The following is a 21342-nucleotide window of genomic DNA, read 5'->3' as shown; positions in this document are numbered from 1 at the left end:
TGTGTGTGTGTGTGTGTGTGTGTGTGTGTGTGTGTGTGTATCTTGCCAGAATAAACAACAGTGGGAAGTGCCAGTCAGTGAAAAATGGGCACCACCTCTCTTCGCTCTCCTCCTATTGATTTAATCTCCAGCCCTTTGCCACTCGCTGCCAAATCTGTCTTCACAAAACACATCTAAGGACAATGCCTTCCACTTGGGTTTTGTTTGCAGGCCTCTCTGAAATAGGCCCAAATAACCATGGCAGGATATCAGAATATTTTCCGAGAGAGTAGCGATTTTCTTCACTGCCATGAGGATGGTTTAGCACCTGTATAGATTGTATACCTGTAGTATCTACTTATGTCCTTTTCACCTTCCCTTCTATAAATTAGATCTTCTTTGCAGCTTTTTTTAAACAAACATTCTTCCCATCAGAAAGTTTAATAAGGATGGCTGAGTTAGTGTAGATTACAGTGATGCTATTTTATTATATGTAAATAAAACCTGTTTAATGTGAGAGTTACATGGTATGAATGGGTTTTGTTGTTGTTGTTGTTTTGTTATACTTATATTTCCTAAAATTCTGATGGGGGCATTTGAAGACTGTTCCGCTTCTAGGTATTCTAGAGATTTTTCTCCCTGGCTTGCTTTGCCATGTAAAATCTCAGTGTGCAAGGTTTAGGGCATAGGTCTTATCCCTACTGATTGGAAAGCACCTCTCGTCTGGAGGTGCGATCATAACAGAGTCTGTCTGAACCCTGTGGATTTTCTCTGGTGGCAAGCTTACCTGAAATACAGCTTCCACTACTGGCAGCAGCCTGGCTGTCTCATCCAGGTTTGCTGCAATTACAAAACCTCTGGCAGTGAGTTGTTCTCATCATGTCCACATGGGAGGCCAGTAAATGAGAGCAACCGAGTAGAAAAAGAAAAAAAAAGTTTGTTCCTTACGCACGTCTGCAGCCACTTCCCACTCTGCACACACACCATCACCTCCCCCTCTCAATCTCATCGTGCTGGCAAATTAAAATTCATGGGTTGCCAAACCATCCATTCTCTCTCCGCTGCTTAATTGTCTCGAAAATTGAGGAGATTACTGGGTGCGATTTATGTACAAATAAGAATCTGTCAGAAACCTGGCAGTGTATACATTGACATACACACAGACTCGATGAGCCATGGGCAATGACCAGCTTGGCCTTTGTCCATTTTCAATTCTACCCCTTCTGCAGCATTTTGGGCAAGGTATGCTTGCAAAAGTTGGCACAACACTGTGGGGAAAAAAATAGACACTCTCATAGACACTGAAAATCACACGTTGGCATGTTTGAAATTTAATAATCATCCCCTTAGTGTATCATCCCCCGTTTCTGCTTTTAATGTAAATTCTGCTTTTGAGCATATGGTACATCATAACATATCAGCTCATGGATCCTCATTGTTACTGTAATTTTTTTTTAGCTCTGGCACAGAGTGGAATCAGACATCATTAGATTGCTCATGTAAATAGCAAAAACCTGCACATTAGTCATGCCGTATGTTTTATAAGAAAAAAGTTTAAATACAAGTACATTGCTCGAGTTGCATAGTTTCCATTAGTCACAGTCTCAGCGATTGGGCACATTAATCTCCTAACATATTCCCAAACTGGCAGCACTGGCTATAAGAGCAGAGCTTAAATTTGCCTTACAAGTGCTTGTTGAGCTTAGAGCCAGTAGTAAAAGTCATTAACGCTAAAGCTCATAAATAAGCACTCATTTGTACAATCTGACCATGCAAATCTGAGAGATACTGATTCATTCTGATATAATAGCCAAAACAAAGAATGCACTCTGTTGTACTGTAATAGTATGTTTATGTATGATATGTTTGATTACTTCATTGAGGTGCTACCTACAACAGTTATGAATCTCAGTCTCCACAGCAATTTATGTGATTTTTTTTGATTGGCACAAATCATTATACTTTTCATGAAGTGAAATAACTTCACCTCCTGCCCTTAATTTTAAGGGCAGATGTAGGTGCATGGTGATATAGTCCCACATATGCAGTTATTGAACTTGTTCCTGTACTGCGCTGCAGTGAATAGCTGGATGGACATGTACTGTAATAGAATTATCTGCTCATGAGAATGATTTATTATGTCAGCGTCTTATGAAAGCAATATTATGTCATATTCATGTCTACAGGTGCATATGGGTTTGTATGTATATGTGCAGGTATGCTAAAAGCACCTGTTCGCTCCTGAGATTAAGCCAAACGAGGCAGTGTGATCATAGCCTTACAACTGTATGAATGTTATCTCACCTCTTAGACTGGTGTAGCTCAACCCCACCTATCTCCATCCCTCTACTCTCCTCCTGCTCCTACTTCTCGTTTCATTCCAGCCCATTCCAGCTAAATCCAATTTGTTATGGCTTCAAATAAGGCCTCGTTTTCTCTGTCTTCTCACCACTTCAAACAAAGTGGCTTACATTATTGCTTGTCCAATTTGAAATAGTTTTCCCCTATTTTTCTGTCTCTTCAAGTCCACTCTAGCAGTGATGCACAATAGGCAGTGTAGGCTCAAGATGTGCTGCACAAGGTGTAGAAAGTGAAAAGCCTTTACACAGCTTTATGGAGATATTATATTGTAGCTTTAGGACATGGCTGGCATTTTGCTTCACGCTGAGGTTGCCTTTCTGCTTTTGTAATGATGCAAATTCTGATATCCTCTTTACCGGTGCACATGTTTGTGCACACGTGCCTCTCTACACACGGTAATGATGTTTTTTTGTTTTCTTGTAATTGTTTTTTTGTTTTGTTTTTATTAAGCACTTGTACTTTTTGCTGAAAGAAAATGGGGAAAAAATCCCAGTGACATTAAAATTGGGATTTAAAATATTAACCTATTAACCTAAAACTGCAACAGTAAAATGTTTTGAGAGTTTGTTTTGTTGGGTTTTTTTCTAAAGCATATCAGTTGTAAAGACAGAGCACAGGGTTGGTTTCCTAATTGTTAAGTAAATATACAGATGGAAGTGTTTTACTCCAACATTCTTGCTCCTATGAGTCCTGTTTTAATTGAAAACATGCTTATGGATACTGCCTTTGATTGCATTGCCAAGCATTTGGCAGTTACGGGGGCTTTTCTACAGTCTAGTTGTTGATTGATGGGAATTATAAATCTAAAAATATCAAAGTGATTTTAATGATGCTGATATAAATAATTAGAAAAATTCTAACGTTGACTTGATAGTGATAATGATGACAACATATGGTGATCTTAACTTGCATGCATTTGATTTATAGATAGCAGTATCATGTATGTTGTTGCAAATGAACTTGGAGGGAAATATTGTCTTTATGTGCATCTGTTGTGTTGCAGGGAATGATGTATCTAGAGGAGCGTAGGCTCGTCCACAGGGATTTGGCAGCCCGAAATGTCCTGGTCAAATCTCCCAACCACATCAAGATCACTGACTTTGGGCTGGCTCGCCTGTTGGATGTCAATGAAAAAGAATATAATGCTGATGGAGGAAAGGTAAATCGTGACATCTCCTTTAGAAACATTGTCAAATAATGAAATTTGGTTAATTTTGGGGGGTAAATAGACATTTAATTTCCTTCTGAGAATCTGAGTTGATGATCACTGCCACTCACTGCCATGGAAAGCAAACATTAAACAATTTCCTGGCTGGGAAGCCTTCTTTTGCTCTAGAGAGAACAATGAGTTTTTAAATCGTAGAAGACTGTTTCGCGAGCAAAACAAGCCATCAATGCCACCGCTGAACATGTTCACCTTGGAAGTGCAGTGTACGAAATTATAGCCTCAAAAAACATAAATTAATAACTATGTTTTCATAGCTGAATGGGCTGAAGTTATCAGAGCTTGTGATTGTGAATAAGGTCGATCTAACATTAGCAACATTTGAATGTATGAAGTTGAAGACTTGTGTTGTTTATATGGGCTATTTTTTTTTCTTTGGTCTGAAGTCTCCACTGTTTGTTTGTTCCTCTCCTTTGCTCTTTGTTTCACATTTTCCTTGTGTCTTTTGTGCTCTTCATCTGCTCCCCTATATGTGTCACACACAGAGCAGAGTAAAGCAGGCACACTCTTAGCGGAGGAGAGGAGAGGCAGGTGAAGTGAAGATAATGTTACTTGAGATGGTGACAGCTAGGAAGGAGAGTCATTTTAAAAGGGATCCGAAACTTTGCTTTGTTTTGGTTTTTTTAAGCTCAAATAGCTACTATGTAGTGAGTTTTTGAGGTGCTGATTGCCTGATTGTGTTATCTTCAAAAAGACCCAGATCAGGCATTTAAGCTAAACTAATCTGCTGCTGGCTTCTGCTCTGTATAGACTGACTGTCTCTTCTCTTCTGACTGTCAGGAAAGTGAACGAGAATAATGCAAAAGCTTTCATTTAAAAATCTCAATTTCATTTGCATTTGAACCAGACATTTAAAATATGCCAAAAACGTCTGCTTTATAATTCTTTCCTTAACATTTAAATGAAAAATGCAGTTTGAATGTTGGAGTGTGTACAGGCTGCAGTAACCATCATGTTAGTGCTTTTTGTTACTTTTGCAATTGGTCCGGTATGATCACTTGAACTTGTAATAAGGGCCCATCTACCTCAGTTATTTGTTGAATAAAGTGTTGGTTTAGGAGATACAATATTAATAAATAACCATTTTGAACCTTACGGCTGACTTTTTGTAAAAGACAGCGATACACATTAACATTAATGAGGGTTTCATATTCTACAAGAAGAACTTAGCCCATCACAAAGGACAGTTTCACTGGAGTGAAATGCTATTCTGCTCTACTGGACCGTGTTATTTACCTTTGGGGATTTCAAAACCCTGTAAACATAGTAAACAAATATATCCTTGAGGCTGTACTTACACGGAGTTCTGACCTCTTCTAATCTTTGTTTATCCTTTGCCGCTTTTGTATTTTGTTTTCAAAACCTCTTTACTCAAGAAAGTCTTTTTCATCCCTCTCTCTTCCTCTCTTTCCAGTGTCTCCAACACGGTTTATATCAGTGACGATCACTGTAGTATTTTCCCCTCAGCTGAGTGAAAGACAAGTTCTGATCTTCCATAGCCCTTCCTCTCGGTTTCCATCGCTGTAATAAATAGAATTTCATATCTAATTATAGTGTTAAGCTGCATATCACCAGTGTTGTTGATGTATCTTTGCCAAAATGGTCCATTATCACTGTCAACACCCAACTAGCTGATATTTAGTATAAAAACACATGGAAAATTAGAGTTTTCCTTAAGTATAAGGGTACTAACATCTCTGCTTTTATTAACAGATGCCCATCAAATGGATGGCCCTTGAGTGTATTCATTACAGGAAGTTCACTCATCAGAGTGACGTTTGGAGTTATGGTAAGTGTCCTTTGAATATAACAATGACAGTTTTCTATATAATTTTATTGATAACAAAGGCACTGGTTGACCTTCATCCAATGAAATGTAAATAGAATCACCTGTTTTGCAAAAAGTTTTATTGTTTCTTACTACTTTATTGTCATGTTGCCATCAATATACTAGAAACAACAATGTCAGTTGCTAGGCAGCATATGGCAGCATAATGTATCAGATGTGTAATTCAACTTTTGTAGATATAAATTACATGTTACGGTCCCGAAATTAAGCAATAGAATATTTTAGTATGGTGCTTTAGGTACATAAATACTGCAAATGGTTATTTTAGCCAGTGGTGGGTGATTGTTAGGTAACATGATGCCATCGTAATATCAGATGTCACTAAGAGCATTCGAGGCCCTTTAAAGTGTACCTGTGTGCCTAGTTTAGTTGCTCAACCGCTGACAGTCTAGCAGGAATTTACAGACAAAGGAAAAAATAAAATAAGACTTGTGTGTGTGACAAGAAATAAAGAGGGGAATAGAAAAAGGGTGCATGAGGTAGAATGTGTTCAAGGCCATCTTCATATTCTTGGTTTTATTCATTATTTACAGACAGTTACATCAAAATACATGTAGTGGGAGAAAACTATTGAAGGTACAAGGCTGTGAGGGAGAGGACAGAAGGACCATGAGAGGAAAGAGGGTGAGATCACGCTCCTGCTGAGAGCTTGGCTCCGACTCTTCCCTGTCCATTTAAAACGCTAAGAGCAGCCAAGAGACGGTGAATAGACAGTGGATGGACACTTTACTTTGAACTCATATACATGTAGTGTAATGTGAAGTAAATTGTGATGAATAAAATCCTGAACATTATTTTAACTCATCTTTTTAGTTTCACAAGAATCAAGAACCATTTGAATGGTTGATTTTTTCCTTGGTGGCTAATTAGAACAGACCAGACCTGGCTGATTGGTGGGTTTTGCAATCTGTAAAAAATTGCGGCGAATAAGGGAATAATTTGGGGACACTTGAGTGTAGTTTGCACAAGGAAGCATAAAACTGTTATTGGTCACATCATAAGTCTTTGCACAAGGTGTTGCTTTTATCCAAGCCTTGTCATTTCTGCATACCTGTCTGACAAAGATCTTACCCATAGCTTACAATGCGACACTGTAGCAAGGTGGTTAAAAGCAGAGTCACGCCTATGTTTTCCTGTCATTTATTTATGTAATTTGCTTGAGACTGAGACTTATTGGTAAAACAACATTTACTGTTTTCTTAAGACATCTCTTTTTCAAATGTCTGTTTCATTAAATGAAAAAGATTTCAAAGTGCACTTGTGCTTCCTTACTCTAAAAGAAAAGGAACATTTATTTTTGTTTTCCTATTTCCACTTACTTAGTGAATTTGGGCTTTCAACTTTCTACTTGTTCTTGTTTTTGTAATTATCTTTTTGTCTCTCCTTACTTAATCTGTCTGCCTCTGTGCTCATATATCACTACTCCTACATCTTTCAGGTGTAACCATTTGGGAGCTGATGACCTTTGGAGGGAAGCCATATGATGGGATTTCTACAAGAGATATCCCAGATCTGTTAGAGAAGGGAGAGCGTCTTCCTCAACCACCCATCTGCACCATTGATGTTTACATGGTCATGGTCAAATGTAAGTAAAATCTCAAAGTAACCAGAAGAACAGAAACTCTCTTTAATAAACTAAAATCAAATGCAACAGATCAAATAAATCAGAATTAATAATTACTGCTTCTACCATGTTAAACTGAGAGCGATGAGGAAACATGCTAGCTAGTTTTGAATAGAAAACATGTTCAGAAAACATTTGGTAATCGGTAGATTGCGGTTCTACAGTTTAGCCCACCTGTTTTCTTTTAATTGATCATACTTGTATAAAATTTTAGAGGACTGCTAAGCATGAACAGGTTGGCCTTAGTGGTCAGCCACTGCTGTTATACTGTCAGGCACTGGGGTCACAGGTGGCACTATACCCTCTGGCCACTGCTGACAGGACAAAGACTGGGTGCCAGCACCACTTCAGCCTTCTCTACTGCTCTCCAAGGTTCAGCCTCTGGCCGTTTCTGTCACCTTGGCTTTTACGGTCACCCTCAACCTGCGCCAATCTGGCAAGTGGACACAGACACGGCAGGGAGAGGTTACTATCACCTGCCTCTTATCTGACTTCTTTCTGCAACACTGCACATGCTGAAAAGGCTCATGTGCTCAGTGTACTTCTGAAGCTTTAACTAATTTCACTATCCTCTGCTTTACTGGCAATAATAATAGACGCTATGCACCAAGACAAAAGATAATCAATTTTACATTTGAAATGGCTTGTGTATGTATTTATGTATTCACATCTAAAGCCACATTTAACCATCCTTTACCTAGTCAGCCTGTACTCAAGGCCAGACCACATGATTGCTTTGGCATTATATCATCATGTTCACATGGAAACTGGCAGAAGAGCACATAGCTCCATATGGCCATTATAGCGATGAAACAGTATTTATATTTGAATAAAGAAGAGAACTTAATTTAAACTCATGTAATTAATCATTATGAAACAATGCATTCTGGAAAATGGTTTAAAAATGAAATCTTCAAAAATCTTAAGAAGTAGGGGAATATGGCCTGTTTTCATGTCATGTGATTGATGTCAAGCTTTCACAGGTTAGCTACAGTTTTTTGTTACCCAGACCTTCCCACCACAGTTGGCCCAGGGATAATCCACCACATCTGCCCCATCAATACACGAGCAAACACACCAGACTCCACTATCACCACCACTTAATAGCATAATGGTGTAATACAGAGCTGCTTTGAGTGCAATTGAAACCACCATCATGATAGATTTAACCTACCATATCGACCAGTCAGGAAATAAGTTCAAGTTCAGAATAATTTCAATTTATCACTTTACGTATAAATACCCGTTCACAATGAATTATTCACTCTGTAGAGATAGTTGCATGTCAAAAAATAATGCTTGAAAGATGATATCAAAGTCTAATTATTGTGCATTATTATGTAGCCTTTAATCCAAAGCCTCAGTCTATGGAGGCATTACCCTTGACACCAAAGTAGGAAGACCACTCAACTGCACTGCCAAATCTCCACTGACACCTTCTCAACACATTGTTCCTAATAGTTAAATGGGGTAACAGTAAATTTACACAGGAACAAAAAACAGAATCCTGATGGGGATAGATGAAGCCTCAAATTGAATGTTGACTGGGAAAGTTATACACATCAATAAGATGTATAGATGGCATCTCCACCCCACACACACGTTATTTTTATTTGGAACATCATATTGTTAAATATATAATAAAGAAATGCCTTTCAGGCTGGATGATTGATGCAGACAGTCGACCCAAGTTCAAGGAGCTGGCTGCCGAGTTCACTCGAATGGCTCGAGATCCCCAAAGATATCTGGTCATCCAGGTAGGTAAATTGATGGTATCGGAATATGTATGTTATCTTTATAGTGTGTCTTCGGTTACTGTGTCAGTTTTTCATATAGAGAGTTTTTCTGTTTCCCATTTCTTTGTAAAAGAAAAAAAACATGGATTTTGCTTATGTTGTGTTAAAATAAGTGCTCATTCAAAAAAGGTTTCTCTAAGTAACACAAGTAAAACAGTCATGAAACAAATCTGACATTATCACACTTGTTATTCTGATATTTTCAAATTAACTTCAGTGAAATATAAGCTGCAGAGGCTATAAAAGTGTTAAAAATAATAGCTAATGTGTTATCAGAATAACAAGCTGGACCTCACTCCAAACACTCTCCGTCTGATAATATATCTATTAATGTCTACTTCCACCCTATACACATTTGTTGTGGTTTCTGTGCCCCACCCTCCCTTTCTTGTTTCTCTGCATATCAGCCTTTCTCAAAAGTATCAGATGGATCTGCCAATGACAAGGCCCCAAACCACAGTCTGACTTAACTTGTTGCTTTATCGTCAATAAATGTTTTTCTCCCTCCCCTCACTTCCAACTGGTGACAGCAGATGGCCGCCCCTCCCTGAAGTTTGGTTCTGCCGGAGGTTTCTTCCTGTTAAAAGGGAGTTTTTCAATCCCACTGTTGCTAATAGTGGGTTTTTGTTTTTTGTTTTTTTGGATTGTTGGGATTTCTCAGTTTTATTGTAGACTTTGTATCTTACAATATAAAATGCACTGAGGCCATTGTTGTGATTTAGCATTATATAAATAAAACTGAATTGAACTGAATCAAACTTTACTCAGGGTGATGATCGCATGAAGCTCCCCAGCCCCAGTGACAGCAAGTTCTTCCAGAGCCTCTTGGATGAGGAGGAACTAGATGACCTGATGGATGCTGAGGAGTACTTGGTGCCCCACTCCTTCAACATCCCCCCACTGGCATACACTCCCCGCACAAGGATGGACTCCAACAAGGTATTTTATTTCAAGCGCCCTAATACAATGTTCAATATGTGGAAGAAATACTGAAGATACACTTACATTGTGTTATTAAGGTGGATCATTATGCAATGTGACTGCACAATGTGTTTTGTGGTAGAAATAGATTGTTTAAACTTGGAGGAATTTTTAAAAATAGCTTAGACTTAACAGCATGTTTTCATCTTAGCATGTCAAATACTGCTATTCTGGCAGATGCCACTGGCATCTGTGCTGTGACAAGAGAGATTAAGTCCACATTTGGAGGCTAGAAGGGTGGTGGTGGTGGTGAAGTAAATCACAAGTTTGCCAGCCAACAACTCACGGTTTGTCTCCTGTTTCAGACTTTGTTCTGCGTTGATTTCACTTAATAATTAGTTTTAGGTTTTGTAGTGGCCCTGGCAGAACCACAATGGTGCAATAGGCTTAAGAAAAGGCTATGGATTATGGTGTAGGTTCACACCCCTTCACAATATCAAGCGTGCATAAAATGTTCAACTAATTTTCTTCTGTGTATACCCAGCTGGCAGTGGTGATAAGAGCAAATAGAGTTCTTAAATGACTTGCTCTTGTCTATGTAAAATATCTAAATAGAGCTTTAAAAAGATGACAGATCTGGTTAGCCAGCTGGTTGAACATGTGATTGCATTAGCCCTTCTAATGTAGTCATTGTCAAGCTGGATGGGCTATTGATTTTAACTGTTTTTGATGTACTCACTCAACAATTAATTTGTTCTTGTTGCTCTGTTTTTATCAGAATTTTAAACTAGAAGTAACAGTGGTAATAGGAGGTGCCAACTGCCATTAGTCATAATGGTTTTTTACATTCTAGACATCTAACCCAATATTTTAGTGTAGTTTTCAGTTCACTGTACTGTTGTTGATGTCCACAGATTTTCCTACAAAAATATTTAGCTGGAATATTTTTAAATAATTTATTAACATTGTACACAAGATTAAATCTATTAAATGATAAACTGTAAAGTCATAAAGTTCGAAACCTCTTGCAATAACCTAGGTAAGCCAGTTTGTGTTTTCCAAGTGAATCCCTTCATTAACACTGTAAGGAAGACTGGTGGCCCAACCCTTTTTCATTATTTTTGTTATTACTTCTTTAATGAACTTAAGTTTTAATTTGTGTGTTTTTCTTTTACTTTTTTCATTAAATTTGTTTCTTATCTTTTAATTTGACATGGTCTCTGGATTACCATCTCTTATTACCAGTTCTTTCTAAGCATAGTAGCAGTGTGGCTGGTTGAAAGATGAAAAATGGGACAATATAGCAAAAGTACTCAAATCATTTAGATGCATTCTAAAGTGATATGGGAATGGTTTTCTCAGTGCAATGCAGGACTATTCTGTTCAAGCACAAAAGACTGAGGCCTTAAAACTGCACTCACACAGCTTTCTCGCGTTCACTCCCATCTGTCTCTTGCTGTCCACTTCTCTTTCTGTTTTCCTTCGTCTTTCTCCTTTGTGAAACTGTTGTAATTGCCTTCTTCTGAATTGGAGTTTACAGCTAGATCTTCTCAGTTCTTGGACTGTTCAAATGTTCATAGTCTCTCTTTGGACTTAAATCTATCACAGCACCAGTCACACAGCCAGAATTCAAACATTTTCTATTCCATAATCCCCCTGTGTTTATGTCAGAATAAAAATACCCACTGAATGCCAATGAGAGACATGTCTCAAACCTGTTTTAGTGCATTTCAGAGAGTGAATGATTATGTATTTGCCTGATCTGTATATATATTTACAATCCCCCTGCTGTTCCCTACTATTGCCTATACTTTTCTTCCACTACTGGGCCTTTCTTTTTAGTTTAAATTATTATGAAGTTATTTGCATTCAATTTCAAATAGGTTGATTATTGTAATGAGCTTGATTATTAAAACACTTACTTATACAGGCATATTTCACTCTATTATTGTGACTCATAACTGGAAGAAATTTGTTCTGCACTCACTTAAACAGACATTGCCACCATACTCCGAAATGTCATTATGAAAATGCATGCTAAGATTAAAAACTATTTGGTTTAAAGCGATGAAGATGTTTAGCCTAGCCAAAAGCTTGTGCTTTGATAAAAAGGTGAACGGGGCAGTTTACTTGACTCTTCAAGTAATAGTTAATATTTTACTTCACACTGGATTAAGTCTCTGTTCATCTTCAGGGTACAAAGTAATACAGCTGTGCATGTGTTTGAATATGATTTAAAGAAACTCCACAGTTTTATATTTGTGTTAAGGTTAGTGATTGATTTTGTTTTTTATTTTTTGATGAGTGATAGGTATAAATGAGGATTGAAAGAGGGAAATTTAGTAGATATACCTGCAGTTACATACCTGTAATGAGAAAACAGCATGAGCTCTAAGGCCTCAACTAATTGCTTCTGGCTTATAATGTAGAGCACTAGATGAGAAACTGGGGAAGACTCCACATGTAATATATCAGGAAAAAAGAACGATGCTGTTGCATACAGAAAATGAGAATGCCCCTCAATTCTGCCCTTTGAAGTTCCTGAGATTTCAAGCAAAGGTTTGGACAAAATATAGCAGTAGGCACAGTTTTGTTTAAAGCTCCTATTTGCTAATAATTGCATTACTCCGATCTCTAAGTTAACAAAAAAAAAGGAAACAAAAAAGATTTACATGACTGTGCGACAAGAGTCAGATGTCATCAGTAACTGGGCACTCAGTAAAAACTTTATTGGAATAACTTAGTAAGCTTGTAAAGAAGTATGCTCATTTCCTGCTTTAGATTTGTATTTGTGGACTTCACTAAATTATTTTCCATAGTTCAAAATAATTTTCTGCTACAATGTACTTTGATAGAACTCCTCAATTCACCATCTGTCTGAAAAAAGGAATCTAAGCTTCTCCCGCTTTAAGGACACTGATCTTTTAAGGCAGATTTCTACTGATTTGGGTATGGTAAACAAAAGGTTCACTGGGTGAGATGTGTGCCTGTGATGAGCGTATTATGGATCTCTCCATCAGTATGTACCTGTCTCTGTGTGACACCATATAGACCCAAAAGAAAAAAGAAATTGTTGGAAACTGGGCATTTAGAGTATGAAGCCATTTGTATCTTAGATACAAACCCAATTCTGAAAAAGTTGGGACACTTTATAAAATCTAAATGAAAAAAGTTGCAATAATTTACTAATCTCATAAACCATATTTCATTTACAGAAGGATAAAGAAAAGGCAAATGTTTAAACTGAGACTTTTTGCTATTTTATGAAAAGTATTAATAACATCTCAAAAACGTTTAGACGAGGGAATAAAAAGCTGGAAAAGTGAGCAATATTAAAAAGAAACAGTTGGAGGACCATTTTGCAATGAATTAAATTAACTGACTACAGGTCAATAACATGATTATGTATAAATAGAATATCTCAGGGAGGCAGAGTTTCTTAGAAGTAAAGGTGGACACAGGTTCATCAATCTGGGGGGAAAAAGTGCATCTAAAAATTGTGGAACAATTTCATAATAATGTTCTTGAAGGAACAATGTTAAAGACGGTGAATTATTTTTCATCTACAGTATATAAGATCATTAAAAGGATAAAAAGGATCTTGAGAAATCTCTTGGATGTGGACATGTGCACATGGGACAAGAATGAAAATCGATATTGGATCATGCTTGTGATCTTTGTGCCCTTAATGCACTGCAAATTAAAAATAGGTCAGACTCATAGAAATCCATCCATGGCTCAGAAACACTTTCACGACTGTGTACACAGTTTGCTGTGCTATTCAGAAATGCAGGTAAAAGCTCTATCATGCAAAGAAGCCATATCAAAGCTTTTTTTAAGGTGGACTGAAACAAGGCAGAACGCAAATCAATATTTGAAATTCTTTTGGAAAACATGGAACCCACATCCTTTGGACAAAGGGAACAGCTTGTATGCATGCAGTTCTGTATGTAGTTCAGAGCTTTCACCAGCTAAAAACATTTGGCGTGTGGTGAATCAAAAAATACAAACACAAAGAAGACCTAGGACTGTTGAACAGCTGTAGTATATATATATGAGAGAGATAAAAAGATTGGGACAGCATGCCTCCCCCAAAAGTTCCGCAACTTATATTTTCTGTTCCCAGAAATTTACAGCGAGGGGATCCTGTAAACATCGCCCTGTACTTATTTTTCTTAAAATGATACGTTTTTCCAGTTTAAATATTTGATGCAGGTTTGGTTCTGAATAAAGTATATGTTCATGAGATATGCAGATCATTGCATTCTGTTTTAATTTACATTTTACACAGCATCCCAAATTTTTCAAAATGTTTATTAATCATATGCTGACCTCATTATCTGGTAATTTAGCCATGTTTCATCCACTATTATAACAATTTTTTAGTATTAAATAAGGTAAATAGCCAGAGGTCCACTTTAAGGGAAATAAATTCCATATACTGTTGCCGTAAGATCACAGACGACTCAGCATTAACCTGAGGATAAGTTAATAAAAAATTTAAAAAAAATAAAACTTGCTGAAAATATGGGGGAGAAAAGATAAACCGAGTAAAGCACTTGCTGAGGTTCATAAAAGCCCTTTTTTGTCATTAGTGTAGACACAAATGCACACAGCATGACATATCTGATATGGCTACTTAAAGACTTGCTGCATGGAGCCTTTTAATTAAAATCCTTTTAATTGTACTTGGCAGTCATGCTGCCATATCATTGTTTGGCACTGCTGTTTGTCTCCCCTGCCTGTCACATTTTAATATTGCAGATGGACAATAGTACAAAGTACTTCAATTGTCACTTTTACAATAGTCTTTGTCTTACTTTTTTTGTTGTACTTTTTATATTGTTTTTTTTTTTGCTTTTGTACTTGTACCACACCAGAAAATCAAACTAGTTTGTAGACAAAAGATTGGAATAGAAACAGTTTCCCCTTGAAGGTAATGAACTTAAAGTTCATTGACTTTGACATTAGATTTTAGATTTTAAACACAATTTGCCATTAATCTCTCATCGTATATCTGTCTTAGTAAACTGATTTTCTTTGAATTCAGTCTCACATTCCTACTATCCTAACTGAACCCTTTCTCTCATTTACTTCTACACAGAACCAATTTGGCTGTCAGGATCCCAGTTTCAGCATGGAGGATATGCTGGCTGCCGTGCCGAGAGTGATCTCTGGTCCCCCTGTTACTGGAAGCTGCCTCGCTCCACAGGAACTTGCCTCAGGAGGAAAAATAGTTGGTGGATTTGGCCGTGGTAGCCAGGATGACCCCCGCTGTAATGGCACTCTGAGAAAACAGGCATCCCCAAGGTCAAGCACCCTTGAGGCTGGCTCAACTCTCACCACAGTGCAAGGTAAAGTAGAATGACATTCAAAAGCAGCGGTCATGGGATTAAATTCAATTGAGGGACTCTGAAAAATACTTTGGGTTGCTCATACCAGTAAATTGTAAACAAATATCAAGCATAGAGTCATTATGTTTTGTGTTTTTGTAAACATTACCAAACTCTACATGAATAAACTGAAACTTAATGACATATCCTAAGAATTCTTTGGTACAGTTTATTTATTTTAAAATCTGGTTTGATTATAATATGTAAAGAGAGGATTCGCGAATTTTATTTTCAGTCACTGAGCCTGAATGTACCACAAGGTGATGCCATAGCCAGTGACACAGTGACAAAAATGTCATGTCACAGTAGACAAGATAGGTGAGATCGGAACAGAGAAAATGTCCTGAATTATTTGTTGACATTGTGACTCAAGTTATTCTTTTCTACGTTTTCCCTTTATGCTTGCTGCCAATATTTGTTTGGGTAGGTAAAGTGAGTTTAACAATGCAAGCGTGTCTATAATGTCACTTCATTGGAGAAGTAAGAAGTGAAAGAGATGAGTGTAACATATTGGTAATGGCTGCGTTCGAGCACTAATCGGAATCCATGTACTGTACGGTCAGCCCATGAAAAATAAAGATGTCATCCCTAAATCACCCAAATTAAAGTTACTTGGCTACAGTTATAGCTCTGCCTCGGAGTTTATTAGAAAATATATATGGATCTTGACATAAGGTTTTCATAGTAGCATACTTTAAAACTCTCTCTTGCTTCCTTTCCTCTTGCAAGGCGGAGGTGAGGACAGTAATGGACAGCGTTACAGCGCCGATCCCACTGGTCTTTTATCAGAGCGAGGAGCAAAAGGCAATGCCATGAGAGACAAGAGCAATTCAGGTTACTCTGACAGTTTTGAATGTCTTCATCAAATTTCTAAATGTTTGGATAAAATGAGCTAAATGACATAGTTTGTGTTGTGATACAGTACTTATCTAAAATAACATATTAAATGTGTACCCAGTTCTTTTAAGGGTTTGAAAGCATCTGATATGTACACTATAACTTACAACATTCAATAACAGTACTGTAGAGACCTTAGCTAATGCTAATATCCCCTTTTTGTTTCCAGATTATCTCATCCCTGTAGAGGAAAACCCCTTTGTCACACGGCGTAGGAATGGAGATGCCCACACAGTGATTGATGGAGCTAGCTGCCACACTCTGCATTTGGCTGGAGCCACTGCTGCCCCCAAAAGTCAATCCACTCATGGTGATGATGAGTATGTCAACGAGCCACTGTACCTGAATACCCTCCTCAACACTGGGGCCAAGAATGGATTGGCTGGCACAGTCTCCATCTCTGGCTCCGGATCCTCTGTTGCACAATCAGTACTGCAGACAGTCAACCCACCAACATCAAGCCACACCATCTCCTCCACTGGATATGTGGTACCCCCTGGCCACCTCCCCCACCCATCGTATCCATCACACACCCTGCATTCGGGGCATTCAGGACACGCTCTGCACTCAGGCATCACCAGCGGCACCATTATGTTTGATAAGAAAGGCAAGAAAGCCACTTTTGACAATCCTGAATACTGGCAGCACAGTCTCCCTCCCAAGTCCTCACTGCACAACCCTGAGTACCTGCAGGACTGCAGCACACGCTTCTTCTACCGCCAGAATGGACGCATTCGCCCTGCTGTGGCTGAAAACCAGGAATACTTGTCAGAGGCTGCTATGAAAACAGGCAATGTATTGCCACCCCCTCCATACAGACAGAGGAACACTGTGGTGTAGTGACCCACCTGTAGCACATTAGCGATGAATAGAGGGGTATGGGTGGGGATGAATGGACAGTAAACAGTCCTCACGTTTCCATGCTGTTCTTCTCAAACTGGGTTCTTCTTTCACCTTTCCTTAACACTTCTCTTTGTCATGTCTGCTAATCTTGTATTCTCACTCACTGGTTTTGCATTTTCTATGACAAAACTATAACAACATTCACTAACGGCCTCTTTTGTTACTTTGTCCTTGGCCCCTAAAGCAAACACAGACATCTCTTTGTGGTGTATTCTGTCCTGGAAAAGAAAAAGTCCAGTTTTTTTAGAATCAAAATTGCACATAAAAAATATTAACAGAATCAAAGATGAAAAGAGGAGGAAAAAAATAAACTGTGGTTAGCCCCAGCACGGTTATTTCCATGACCTTACATGTCTTTCTTTATACACCCTTAAATCATTGTTCACTGTCCCTTTGGCACATTTTCCATCCAGCTAGATGCACACATTGTACTATTCACACAACTGCTATTGCTTGGGTGCAGTCAATCAAATGTCCATGCACATAGAGTTGTGTCATGACTTACCAGCAAACCTGCAGTCATGCTGAAAACCCCAGATGTGGCCTGCATGCCTGCCGTCATGCTGCTTTGACTTTTACGTTTCACTGCACCAGTAATGAAATTCAGACATTTATCACACACATATTTCAAATCATACCTGAAACACGTTAACATGCCTGTAGGCTTGATACACCTACAATAACCACACATTATTTCATACATGCACACTGACAGATAAGTCTGCCGCCACTTGAAATATGTTCTGAAGGAGAAACAACATTAGACCTTGTACTTGAAAAAGATAATGTCGATAATGGCAGCCAGAGTTACAGCACTAAAACGGGCCAACAGGGCGGTACATACCGCCACAGCTGTGATATCACCTGGTACCTGATTGAGCAGCATTTGACACATTGTTGCCGCGGCAAGTTTGGATTAGAAGGTTGACTGCTCACAAGATGACCCTTTAAATTCCACTGTAATTTTCCATGCTGTTCCTCATCTTTACCAATCTAGTCCGAGTAGCGAACAAACCGCACAGTTCAATGTTACCTTCATGAGCTCATGTGACTGACTAAAACATTGGTAACTGCAGTAGAAGAGATTTTATTTCAGTGGAACCGGTGCTTAAGAATAGACAAATCTTTTAAGAGGTACAACAACATGTTTCTGGAGAAACACAAACTGAGGGGGAAAGACGGTATTTTAAAATCTTTATCAGAGTATAGCGGGGGTATTTTTTTGTTTGTCTGTCTTTGTTTGTTAATCCATCAGGGACCTGTTTATTTCCTCAACTTGTCTGACAATGTACTGTATTTGATCAATAAAGGGATGGGGTAAACAGCACAGTAATGCAGCCACGAAAGAACGTTGTGGAGATGACAGAAAAAGGAAAACTCTCCATGGCTGGAAATAAGCCAATTACATGTCATCGCCAGACAGACACAAGCAACGAAAAAGGAAAAGAACACCTACAGGAGTTTTTTTTCTTACCACTCTGTGTTAATACTGTTGTATGTAATAAAAAGAGAAAACTAAGAAAGTCACTATCTGCCCTTACTCTTAGGTATAAGATAGCTAAAGCAAGGGTCAGCTACATTATTACCCTGTAACAAGTTTAAAAAAAGGGACATTTTCTGTCTTGGTGTTTGACATTGTAAGTTATCACTAAATCTACTGATGGCTAGCTTGCTGTACTCATACAGTACTGCCAGATGCCACATTAAATTATGATGGAGAGTGCTAGCATCTGTCGTCAAATGACTTTGAAGCCTAATTTAGGTCGGGGCTGATAATTTATTAGCACTTAACACTCTGGCACAGCCAAATTGCGTTGGTGTTATTCTCACTATAAGCAACAATTCGTGCAATTTTCTCCATCACACTCCAACTTTCATTTACAGTGAGATAACACCTGAGTTTTTTGGGTTATTTTGCTTTTTTTTTTTGTTTTGCATTTAACTAACAAAGAAGCATTCTGTAAAGAATATCACTTTGGGCTGACAGTGACACCAACACCAGGGGGAAAGAAGCTATAAACACAAACATGGTAGCAATATTTAATTTGAAGGATTCTTCATCGCTTTTGATTGTTTATTTATTACATTCAAGAGATTAAAGGGATATTCTAGTGCTTAGATTTTGTACTTCTAATGTTCTGGGATTAAAGTGATTAATAAGAGGAGGTGTAAAAAGAATCACCATCAAATATCTTCAATTTTAGTTTTGAGTAAGGGTCACAAATGTCAGCTACATCACCAGTGACGCAACTCTAGCCTGCTTCATAAAACACTTCTTATATTCCTTCTTCCTAAATGTGTATTTCCTGCCAAACATTTTTGTTTAAGGCATCAGTGATGAGATCACCAGAGATATTTTTCTCAGCTTTTTTTTTCAGATGCAGAGTGGTAAGCAGTAAGTAGCTTGAGTGTCTGTCAAGGGGTTTGACAATTGTTCAAACACAGTAAGAGAGAAATGAGACACTGGCAGACCGACTCAGAGTTTCAAAGACGTGCGCACGGGTGAGAGTCTCTGAGCAGACTAACACACCGAGCACCGTTTACTCGCTTTATTTATAAGGCAAAATGGGTTACATAGTACTTCCTCTTTCAACTGAAGAGGGGAGAGCTCAGGCATTGTCTTAGCTATCTAACTTCTGCACACAAACTGAAAAACAACGACACAGCAGTATTCATGCTTATCTGACATCTCAGACACTGAAGTAAAGAATGCATGTATATCCTGTCTTTGTCAAACATCTTACACACTCAAGCAAGGAATACATTGTGTTCTTTTCAACAGTAAGCTTTACCGTGTGAAAATATATAAACACTTGATTATAAGGCATACTTGTTTCTACTTGATTATACTTTAATGATTTAACTAAAATAAAAATTCTCTTAACAGTGTCATAAATAAAACTGGTGGCCTAGCCTTTAAACTCTGAAAGATATGATTAGCTTGACCTAATTTCAATAACATTTACAATATCACAGCATATATATGTGTGGTATTATAGAGGGCCGAAGCTGCCTAACCCCTGTGCATGTATCAGTGCTGAAAGAATACACAAGCACAGTTACACAACGTTGTGCCTCAATATTACAGATTCAGATGAGCGGTGCCGATGATTTTTTGTTCAAAACGCAGATGTTGCCCTGGCACAGCATTTCTCCACCTCTCAGGTTTTATGGAAATAATAATCATCCAGTAGAGTTCCAGCTGAGGCACAAATTTTTAAATCAAAAAGGGACATCAGGCCTATTGAAATGTAATCATAATGGAAGACAGATTAGTCCCACAATACCACAATAAGAGCACTCATAATAAATGCATCTCAACAGAAATGTGAATTTTATAGTGAATTTTATCATGTTAAGTATCACTTTGGCCTTTGTTCTGTTAGAAATCTGATCTACTGTCTTACACTTCTGAAATAATCAAGTATTCTGATTTACTATCATTTGAATATACTCTTATGTATACATTATTTGTCCTAATTTATGGAGCAAAATGGCCCCCTCTATATTTTTTACAGATTAATGTCAGTTATGTAAGTCAATTTTTACCATTACCCGTAAAAAAGCAGTAGTGCTTGTGGACTACTATATGGCTGTGTGTCTAAGTGCAGCGGCAGCAGTTGAGAGTCACTGTAAGGCTTTGAAATGGCTCTCTGTGGGAAAATACAGCCAATCTTGTGGACGAGAAAACCTACTGGTGCTCTCAGCCAGCAACCATCACAAGGGGCTTTTAGCTTTTTGAATGCTAATTCATCCACTTTCCCTTGTTGTTCTGTGGGGAAATCATGTTACCCAACATCTCACCCAGTGCACCAGCTGAGAAACCCTGAACGACAGGCAATAGGTTGTAATCCTGCAGCGAGGTTAAAACGTAGGTATTAGCATTCAAGAAATGTTACCCAGTCAATGCATCAATGTTATAAAAGCTATGATGGTGGAAGACGCAAGAGCACTGAAACTGGCAGAGAGGACCAGAGTTAATTGCCATTCTTTTTTTCCTCCTCTGTGGTAACTATAGAATTCTTTGTAGCAAACACTGTCGTGCGGCTGAAGCAGTGAAAAATGAAAAGCAGTCATTATTGAGTGAACATAACCAGAGGAGTCCGGAGAGAAAAAGTGATCATGAAAGATGTTAACATGAATCACAGCACAATGTGAACGATACAGCAGTCTGTAATGTTCTGCGTGAAAGCTTCATAAGCGTAAAGTAGTAAAGGAGCACAATGACTCCCTCTCAGTGCTGACTGCTAATTCAGTAAATGAGCCTTTTTGGTAAAAATTTGTATTTATATTTCATACTTTTGTTGAGTGTTAAAAATGTAATTATGTTTTAAGTTGAGTAGAAATTTTGTTTTACTATAGCTTTTGGTCTTCAGGGTCTCATTGTGATTTTT

General features: G+C 38.1%; 1 protein-coding gene across 1 annotated transcript in view; it reads left to right on the top strand.

Moving 5' to 3' along the window:
- The window catches only part of erbb4b (erb-b2 receptor tyrosine kinase 4b), a 107378-nt gene extending 90213 nt beyond the window's left edge, over nt 1-17165 (top strand). The window contains exons 19-26 of the mRNA XM_005723629.2: nt 3344-3499; nt 5279-5354; nt 6853-6999; nt 8698-8795; nt 9603-9773; nt 14860-15109; nt 15878-15982; nt 16215-17165. Of these exons, the coding sequence (XP_005723686.1) occupies nt 3344-3499; nt 5279-5354; nt 6853-6999; nt 8698-8795; nt 9603-9773; nt 14860-15109; nt 15878-15982; nt 16215-16885 (1674 nt within the window). The 3' untranslated portion in view covers nt 16886-17165. The remainder of the gene's footprint in view (nt 1-3343; nt 3500-5278; nt 5355-6852; nt 7000-8697; nt 8796-9602; nt 9774-14859; nt 15110-15877; nt 15983-16214) is intronic.
- Nucleotides 17166-21342: the final 4177 nt, after the last annotated feature.

This window comes from Pundamilia nyererei, unplaced genomic scaffold (assembly GCF_000239375.1).
Source record: "Pundamilia nyererei isolate P.nyererei 1_Seehausen unplaced genomic scaffold, PunNye1.0 scaffold00009, whole genome shotgun sequence".
NCBI lineage: Eukaryota > Metazoa > Chordata > Actinopteri > Cichliformes > Cichlidae > Pundamilia > Pundamilia nyererei.
Note: the sequence above shows the minus strand (reverse complement) of the source record. Positions and strands in the feature narration are given on the sequence as shown.